Genomic DNA, 10,415 nt, shown 5'->3' with positions numbered 1-10,415 from the left:
GGGCGCATTCATAAAAAGTTTTGACTATTATAATTTTTTCTGTTGTATATGTGGCAAAGTATTGTTTAAAAATGCATTCTTATAAATGTGACTTCTGCAATAATTATGGGGAGAATGATAAAATTTAACTTTTTTAGTGAAAAGTAACTAATATGCTTTATTCCATATTTTATATTCGTTATTACCTACATTGAATATAATACAATGCTTACATATACAATTATGTGAGAAGTATATTGAAATTTAACTAAACAGTTAACTATTGATTTCTGTTATATATTCACGGGTTTATTACATACATTTATTGTTCATCTATTTGCATTATTTTTAACAGAAGTATAAACAGGGTTGGTAAAAACTAATATATATATATATATTTTTTTTTTTTTTTTTTTTTTTTTAAGAATAAAACACTGTGTTTCTTCTTAAATATATTTTTAATGTTTCAAATGTGCTTTAAACAGTACTACAAAAAACATTAAAAACATCAATTAAGCATGTTTTAAATTGTTTAAACATGCTTAAAACATGTTTTTTACCAATCCTGAGTATGAGATAAAAATTAACTCTTACATATATAAATCATGCAAATAGTTGTTCTTACAATAACGTTGGTAATAATGATATCAAATTAAGAATTAAGAATTATAAAAGCATCTTAAAACAATTATATGAATGCAATCGATATCACTTTTACATACGTGGAAATTAATCTTCTAAATTAGTTCTATTGTATTTTATTTTATAAATTTATAATCACATATTCGCATAATATAATTGCAATATACCTACATTATTGATGCAATATCTGCAATCACTAACTGGACAATATCAGGTAAATCTTCACTGTCAGATATTATCGAATACAAATGGCTGATGTAGTGGATAAAATTAGATGAGATACATAGTATTTTTACTTGACAGTAATATAATGATGTCATGTATCGAAATACTAATCTTTGTATATTCAGCCAGTGCCATGAAAAAAATTTGTAAAGAGCACTCAGAACATTGTTACTCTCATGCAAAACTTACTTATTTAGTTATCATAATTGATGTTAGCAAAATAAATACTGCATAAGAATTATAGCGCAATGAATGATACAGATGTAATTTTTAGTACTTGCATCTCAATTTAACGTAAGTTTTCCAATTTTATCTTTAATTTTCTTTATTAAATGAAAACATTACTCATATTCATCACATTCTAAATATAAAAATATGTATTATATTATTGCATGCTAACGTTTCTTTAAAAATATTTATGATATGATAAACATAATTGTTCGTAAAATATTATTGTCAATTTTCTATTCTGTGTAATTGAATTATTACTGTCTTCATTAAAAAATCATTACTATTATAATGATTATAATAAAATTATATAAAATGCTTGTGAAATTGTACAAATTAAATAAATTAACAAACATTTTCGGACATTATCACATCTTTGACATGGGCGACATGGCAATTATTGTAAACATTTAATGATTGGTAAGTATTAAACCTTATTTTGTAATTAATAGTACATATCCAATATATTACAAAAAAGAACAGAAATTAGTAATAATGTAATTTTTGTATTGAAATTTTCTTGTCGAAAATTAAAATAAATTATCGTAACGAAGAAGTTATGGTGTCGAATATATTTTATCCATAGATTTATGTAGATAGACTGCGCATTCATATGCGACAACTAATGATAACATTGAAAGACAAAAATATACATAGTTAGAAATATAAGAATGAGAATAGGAGAGAGAAAATAATCCGCATTTCTTTTCCAGAAGAGAAGTGATTGCGTCTCCTTTTGTTCTCCTTATCACGTGCATAAATAAGGAAAACTGCATTTCTGCTGTTCCCTTTTATCAATGTTAACATTTTATTTTTAATGGAGCGCGCAATCTATCTAGGTTTGAATCTATGATTTTATCCTGCCAGTCACATAAAAATAAATTAATTTCCACAAAAATATAAAACAAATGTTTTAATTACATTAAATTTTAGGAAAATTATACTCAAATGTATATTTAATAAACACATAATTATATTTTATAATTCTTTATTGATAAATGCAAATTTCTAAAGGTAATCTTATTTATAAAAACGCACATTTGAATTTATGATTTTTAAAATTAAATATTTTATTACTTTTTTACTGTAATTACATTTTTCATTTATTTCTTTAAAAAAATTCTCTAAATATATTTGTGTACAATTAAATTTGAAATATTTGGTAATATTTTATAGGACTAAATTTATATTTTATTATTATTGCTGTCGATGCTGTTTGTCACAAGATAAATGTTTTTACAAACTTTACGAAAATTACTTGATAATAATTGAAATTTAATATAATAATGTATGTTGCACATGTATAATTATATTGTACGTACATATATTTATTATAAAACCACATTACAGTGATTTTTTTTTTAAATTTATTGAACAAGTTAAATATCGAATCGAACGAATAAATTTTCTTTTAAGAAAAAGCTATGAAATCAATATTTTTTTTAGATGTAATTATTGCTCTTATGGAAAATTCTAATGAAAAAGAGGAATATATTGCACATTGTGATAATCATTCATGGTCATCTCGATGTACGTCGTACTTTTCATATCATAAGCAGTTGCTATTAAGTTTTTATAGTTCGTGTATTATGTGTAAGAATGATATTCCAGATTTGCAATCTAAGACCATAAAAATATTTACAAAATATTTACAATAAATCTTATAAATATTAATAAATATTTTATAAATATTTTGTGTGCTATCTGGGATATATTATCACGGCTGCAATTCGTTCGTTCAGTTAATAATGTTATACAGTATCATTGAAAACTGATGTACTATTTATTATTATAAATGTTGAGCTATCAAATGCATGTGTCATATAAGAGCCTTTGAATGACTCATGACAACGCAATGCTATATTTCGAGTAGGCTTATATTGTTAAATTTTTATGCTTTTAAGATACTTGAGCTATTTGTTAATTTATGAAAACAGATTATTATAATGGACGCGCTACGTATTATAACTAATTAGCGATTTGTAACAACGGATAAAAAATGTCATTATATAATATTAAAAAATAATATTAAAATTGATTATTTATATATTTTTTTACATAAAATCTGAAAGAGAAAATGATATGTAAAATTATTTTTTAAAATTTTATTTTTATTAAAAATAAGAATAAATTAATTATAACTTAATTAATATTTGTTGAGCAATTTAGCAATATATTTAACAATATGTTATAAAATTATTAATTAATGTAGAACAATAAGAAACGCGAATTTCTAATCATTATTTTATAAACCTCTATAACTTTCAAGAGATATATTTTGAGAAATTATATTTGTAAAAACCTGAATTATATTTATAAAAACATTACTAGAAAGGTCTGATGTAAATGATTTATGTGTGTACTTGCATTAAGCAGATAACTAGAATAGATAAGCCACGAGTATATACAGGGTGTTTGATAAGTAACAATAAAACTCGCATAGGGGTAGAGCAGATTAAACTGAGTCGAAAAGTCCTCTACCAATTTTCGCAAAAGTTAACAAGATATTAATTACTAAAAATCGCCGAATATTGGTTTTCAATAATTTTTTACTTAAGTACTATCAACTTTACAGAAAAATTGCAAGTAATAAAAATTGTTTATTTTCTTCTCATAGAGCTCTAAGAATTTTTTGTTAACTTTTTAGTACTGCATTTTCTTATTGACAACTATTTTTATTAACATGAGAAAATATACTAAAAAATCCTAAAAAAATTCTCAGAACTTTATGAGAAGGAAATAACCAATTTTTGTCACTTGCATTTTTCTGTAAAGTTGATATAGTACTTGAGTAAAAAATTATTGAAAACCAATATTGCTCTCATTATTTTAATAGAAGTTTGCTAAAGTGGCAGAAGTTAATTTAATGCTAAAATGTCTTTACATAATCCATAAGAACTCTAAATGATGATAATAATATTGACATTGGTGATTATACAATATTGTTATTGATGACTATACTACAATGCAATTATGCAGAACTATTATTTTGAATCATAAATTTGCGCTGTAATTAACTAGCATTACAGTTGGAGAAACTAAGAAGAACGTATTATCGTGTGTGTATATCACATATACAGATGATAAATATTTGAGTGGATGTCACTCTAACAATAATAGTCGTAACAATCGACTATTTCCATTGCAGGATCCGTGTCGACTAATACAGAGCTAAATTATCGATTTTATATTCCTTATGCGTTTATGACTTTCATTTAATATTTAATCATGTTTTGCATACGTGATGTTTGCGAGAAAGGTATTTGCGGAAGCATCGCTACATATGTTCAGTGCTATTTCATAAGAATTATAAAGCGCAACGTTAATTAGAATACATGTGAAAATTTACCGAACTCGCAATTAGTTGTATATGACGTTCAAACGGTCGCAATTAATTTGGATTCAGAGCAATTGGAAATACAGATATCGATAAAATTAAACTCTTAAACTGTCAATTTATGAATGATGCACCCGTGAAACGTTTTAATAAAGAAAACTTAAAGTATGCAAATTAAAAAACTATGTACAAATGTCTCGAAAAAGAAAATATTAAGAAGATTGAATTGAAATAAAGAAAAGATTTATAAATCATGAAACAAGGCAATATGGATAAATTGACAAGACGTAATGAAGAAAAGAAGTAGATATTAACTTAGAATTAAAAAATTATGGAAGAAGATAGTCATTGCAAAAATGTCTTCGATTCAGTTAAGAATTCAACTTTCATGAACGTTAATAAAATCTCCAATTCCTTTAAAAATATAAATAATGAAAATTCTACTGCGGAAAAAAATAGTAAACAGAAAATGAACAAAATAAAATCAGAGCTACAAGATTTATTTTGGACGTTCAGGATATTGATAATGTTCTTCAAGCTTATCGGTCTTGTTACATTCGCCCACCGAATCGTCATATACAAAAAGAGAACGTCATACACATTTCAATATTCCAAATTAGGAATCGTTTACAATGTTGTGCTGAGTGGCTTAATGATAGCCTCGAATTATATATCTATACCATTCAGACTTAATTTGGACTACGAGAACAAGACGAATTTGACTGTAGGCATCGAGGTTCTGCAAACTGTACTTGGTGCTCTGGTGATTTGCGCGATTTTGATTAACTACTGCGTCGACCAGAAGCGCTTGGTGCGGATCGCCAATCGATTAATCACTATCGAGCACGAGATAGATCGTCTGTATGATCTATATCGTCCGCTACGGCGACAGCGTATCTTCTGCGCTATGATCATCGTTTGCATCTTGAAGATTTGCCTGCTGATACTTCTCCTGTTCACCGAGATCCTGGCCTTCCACACGGGCCCAATCTCATGGCTGACAGACATTCTGCCGACATTTCACGTGGGTTGGTTACTGATACAGTACTTTCTGTTGGTCACGGTCATTCAGACAAATTTCGCTGATGTGAATCGAGCGATACAAAGCCTCACCAGGATCAATACACCTGATCTTCAACTGCAATCTCTTTATCAAACGCGTCGTATCGTAGTCAACAATTCGACCGTTCATCAACTGTTGCAACTGCGAAATATACATTGTCATCTCTGTGAAATCTCTGAGGATGTGTCGAGTTTCTATTCACTGCCAGTACTATTCGGCATCATTTTTCTCTTTCTGACACTCATATATAATAGTTACTATCTTCTCTCGCCTCTATTGATGACTGATGATATCTTAGAATATGAGACTTTTAGTAATACCATCGTCTGGATAATATTTCTGATTTATCCCATCTCTCTCCTCACCAATAGAATTACCAGGATTTTAATCGAGGTAGGATAACCAATATAGTAAGATCGCATTTTAATCAGATCGTTTTAATTGATGAAATAAAATATTTTATCAGTAAATAAAATCCCAAATATTTTACGAAATATTTCAATTACAAATTTATTATAGATGGAGAAAACGGCCAATATAGTGCATGATCTTTTAAACTGTGCAATCGGGAAAGAGACAAAAGCAGAGGTAAAAAACAAAGTTAGATAAAACTTTCTCGGAAACGGTACTCATCGTAATGACATTTATCATAGATATGTTACAGCTCAAGAAATTTTCGCTTCAATTGCTACATCGCAAAATAAAGTTTACAGCTAACGGATACTTTACGCTCGATAATACTTTTCTTCATTCGGTGAGAATATTTAGAATGTTATGTAAGTAATTTAATTTAAATTTTTTTAATTAATAATTTTGATTATTTCTCTCAGCTGATTGGCACAGTGGTGACATATTTGGTAATACTTATGCAATTTCAAATGGGAAGCTCGCGTTCATCGATCAGACAGCAATGTAACTATACACGGAGAGATTTAAAATAAGAAGCGGAATAATAAATTAAAGATAAGAAAAAACATAATGAGAAATATTGAAGTTTTTTAAATTAGGATCTAAAACCCAATTAAATGCAATTAAACACGCAGAATTGCAGTTCTGAAACTTTTTATTGTAACTTCCTAATACATACAATCAGTTCTGATTTATAAAACTACAAAACAAAAATATAAATATATTGTACTTAAATTAATATTGGTAATTAATTTAAGTTGTTTAATAATTGAATTAGGCTCGATAGAATAAATTAATACTATAATGCCAATACTCAATTAATGCACAAAAAACATCAAAAAAATATTTTTTAAATATTTATTTAATATTTTTACATTAAATAAATGTTTAAAAAATATTGTCTGTTGATTGGGTCAAAGAACCAACATTCAAGGAACACACAAAAGTAAAAAAAAATCAAAATTACTTTATTTTGATACTTAAAGTCAATAAACAGTCAAATTTTGTAACCAAAAATCATCATTTTTACTTTCTCTTAACTTGGTGTATTCTTTGAGCATCAGATATTCGCGTGTAATATCGATCGTTTTATTAATTAATAATATAATGCCACATAAATCGAAAATATATAATGTTTCGATCCGATTTTGGATTCTCCTTAATAAATGTTTTTTTAATAAATGTTTTTTGCTCACACCGATGTGTATATCATAAAATTTAATTAGCTCGGAAATCTATACATAGACTTTTTGCTATTGTCAACAATGTCAACTTCACATTTACTAGGGAGGATACAAATCAAATCAAAACGTTTATATATTTTCGATTTTATTACGTTATACTGTTCATAATAAAACAATATTACACACGAATGGTGTTAACTTTTATTTCTCTATAATGTAAACTTTTTTAAATGCTTCATTAAATAAATCTATTTAATAATGCATTGTTCATGATCATTTTTTCTTTCAAGAACATATTGATAATTAATTCTTTTTTCACCACAAATTATGCCTTTTTATTATATCTCGGAAATATTTCAAGCAATTTTGTCATCAAATAGCGAAATCAAAAGCTATTAATCCGCATAGAGATATAAAATTTGTATCTCAATACAATCTGACTATTTAATATAGGCACACATTTTACGATGTATGTATTTTGCAGTGGGAAACAATAAGTAAATCTTTCAGTTTTAATTGCACATTATTTATTTAAAGTAACACAGCATGATTAAAGATATAATGACAGGCATTAGCTACTTTCCTTGTCCACACGGAAATTAATTTCCGAGACGCAGTCTTTTCTACTTAATCACAACCATTTAATACTACATCGGCGAGTATAGCCCATCCACCTTCGTGAATTTCGCTGCGATACGCATAAAACCGTAATCTTCGAAGATCACTAGGAGAGAGTATATTTCTCCTAATTAACTCATTGAAGATCACCGTTGAAACGCACTAGCACACATATCATACACGTTTTATTAGATTATTCTTATACTATACATTACATTCACGAATTTTATTATTTGCACGTTTATTTTCGCACCTAAGATTGCGGCATGCCTTCCTTTCTCTTTCGTATTTATCTCATTACGATACAATACTCTGGACTCCAAATATTACTCCGAGTTGATATTAGGCCTGTTCTTTTTAGCTAAACTTTTGCATCAGTTCATCTTCCTTCCTTTTCTCTCCACGAAGAAAGAAAAGAAAGAAAGAACAGGTGCAAAAGTTCAACCAAAACGAACAGGCCTATTGTGTAACCTCCGCTTAATAAATATATTTTATGTATGATTTTAAATGATTCATATACGCAGGACAACGCGTTGTTTACGTAAAAATGTACTTAAAAGTACGCACAACTATATTTTGCAATGCGATATAAATGTTTCATATTGTTTTAACCAAGGATGGGAAGTAAGACGTAATGCGGCCGGTTCTATTATAGGAGTCGTAGATGATTGTGGGATCTGAAGTCATAGAAAATTGACCAATCATAATCGATTATTCTACTCATATTTGACTGTGATTGGTCAATTTCCTATGACTTAAGACTCTACGACAGTCTACGACTCTTAATTATAGATCTCTCGCCGTTATTTTTTATAATAACAATTTTGTATTCACTTTACAATTTTTTTCATGACAGTAACGATAACGCTAAAGAAAGTCACTTTTGAAGAGTAACTTGTTATTATTACGCGTTATTGATTAAAAAATTAACTCATTATTTCACACGTTAAATAAAAACGCATTACTTTAAGTTGTTACGTAACTCATTAGTAACGAGTTATTTTTCATAAATGACTTATCCAACTCTGATGTTATCATTATCATTATGAAAAATTGTAAAATCAAATTGTTATTATAGGAAAAATAAAGATAACAGTAACAGTATTAGTAACGCCTTATTTCCTATCCCTGGTTTAAATTCTAGGTTTTCCCTTGAGCCTTCTTACGAGTTAAATACATACATTGTAATCTTTTTTTATTCCATGGCATTAAAACATACTTTCTCAAACTACCTGTTAACAAAAAAAATGGCTGTATAAAAAGCTATATTACGAATATTTTGCCTAATTATTCAGTTTTCTAGAAATTCCATATGAATATTTACGCGATAAATGGTTGCATTTTGATAATTAGCCGAATTAAGGAGTCAAATTTTTACGAATAAAATCTTTAATTATCGATATATCGCAGATTGTTTAAGAAAAGATTTATTCGTTTTTCTACTTAATATATTCTGGATTCGTACAAGTAACTTGTTAATGCAAACATTCGATCGGAAAACTTCAAAATTATTTATCTCTGTTATGTTATATACGTAAGTTTAATATAAAAAATGGATTATAATTTGATATAAATTATTTTTTGCTATAAACTACATTGAAAAATAATTTCTTTTAAGAATAACATATATTTATAAGAATTTTCATTTAATTAATTGAAATAACAAACTTACTCTTAATTAACAAATAACTGTTTATATTATTTAACAGAATATCTTCATTGCTATTTAGGAAATAATTTATGATTAAATAATCACATAATAAATATTATACATCGCATATTGTATAGAGATTGACGGTATCTTCTTTCTTTAATTACGAACAATAACAAATATCCTTCAAGGGACTGTTTTTATCACTATATATCGCATGTATATCTTTATAATACGTAAAATTTTTGTCAAAAATCTTGCGATAAAGAAATTAATTTCACTACAATTAGAATTTTTAATATTGTCGCAATTGGGTATGCCCAAATATTTAAAAAATTGTAATAATAGAAAATTTTGAAATTCAACACGCAAAATCTTGGCTAGACCAAAATTTTAAGAAGAGTAACAAATCTGCTAGGTATTTTTTAATAAGTATATTTGAGAACAAACTTTTATCTAAACTAGTAGAGAGTATTAGTAAGAAAGCATTTCTTTCAAGTTAGTTTCGATTATTTTCATAAAACAAGAGATTATTTCATAAATGTTTCGAAAGGGATTGTTCCACAGTTCTGCATTGCAAGGCCTTGTAAAAGAGTGTGTTGCAAGATAATAGTATTTTTTTAAATCAGAAAAATCGATGTTATTCTATAATTTGGGGATGAAGAACAAACTTATCTATTCATATTTCTTTTCCTGTTTTTTTTTTGCTCTTCAAATAGCTTCCACAGTTTCTATCCCCTAAGGTATTGTATTAATATTATTAGTGAAAGTGAGATAAAAGATATTCAAGCGTAATTTTCTTAATAAAAGGTATTATAATCAGAAACATTTTTCCTTTTTAATGTACACAACCAGTTAGCAATAATGTAAGAGATATCCCTCGAAGGAAGTATATGTATTCGTATTACAGATTGTGGGGTTTCTTTGGCATATATACACAGTATGATTACAAAGTTACTTGAACTACTTAATCACTATATGCAGGGTCATATATTATTGCATGGTAACAAAATTGTTTAATTTTTATGATTCATATGATATAAACAGAATTTGACATATATGTTAAACTTAAAATTACAG

The 10,415-nt window shown here is 27.1% G+C and overlaps 1 protein-coding gene across 1 annotated transcript; it reads left to right on the top strand.

Moving 5' to 3' along the window:
• The first annotated feature begins 4,880 nt into the window (after positions 1–4,880).
• On the top strand, positions 4,881–6,415 carry LOC108731545 (putative gustatory receptor 28a). The gene is made up of 4 exons (XM_018461899.1): positions 4,881–5,867; positions 5,994–6,062; positions 6,139–6,228; positions 6,305–6,415. The coding sequence occupies exons 1-4, from the start codon at positions 4,881–4,883 to the stop codon at positions 6,413–6,415; spliced, it is 1,257 nt and encodes a 418-aa protein (XP_018317401.1).
• Positions 6,416–10,415: the final 4,000 nt, after the last annotated feature.

The sequence above is a fragment of the Mycetomoellerius zeteki genome, unplaced genomic scaffold, assembly GCF_001594055.1.
Source record: "Mycetomoellerius zeteki isolate Tzet28-1 unplaced genomic scaffold, Tzet1.0 scaffold135, whole genome shotgun sequence".
NCBI classification, from domain to species: domain Eukaryota; kingdom Metazoa; phylum Arthropoda; class Insecta; order Hymenoptera; family Formicidae; genus Mycetomoellerius; species Mycetomoellerius zeteki.
This window is presented reverse-complemented; position numbering and strand designations above follow the sequence as displayed.

Excerpts from the sequence above, each read along its gene's own strand:
- LOC108731545 (XM_018461899.1), top strand. The coding sequence starts at position 4,881 with ATGAACAAAATAAAATCAGAGCTACAAGATTTATTTTGGACGTTCAGG. Across the intron at positions 6,063-6,138 it reads GGAAAGAGACAAAAGCAGAG|CTCAAGAAATTTTCGCTTCA; the intron begins GTAAAAAACAAA and ends GATATGTTACAG. Across the intron at positions 6,229-6,304 it reads ATAATACTTTTCTTCATTCG|CTGATTGGCACAGTGGTGAC; the intron begins GTGAGAATATTT and ends TATTTCTCTCAG.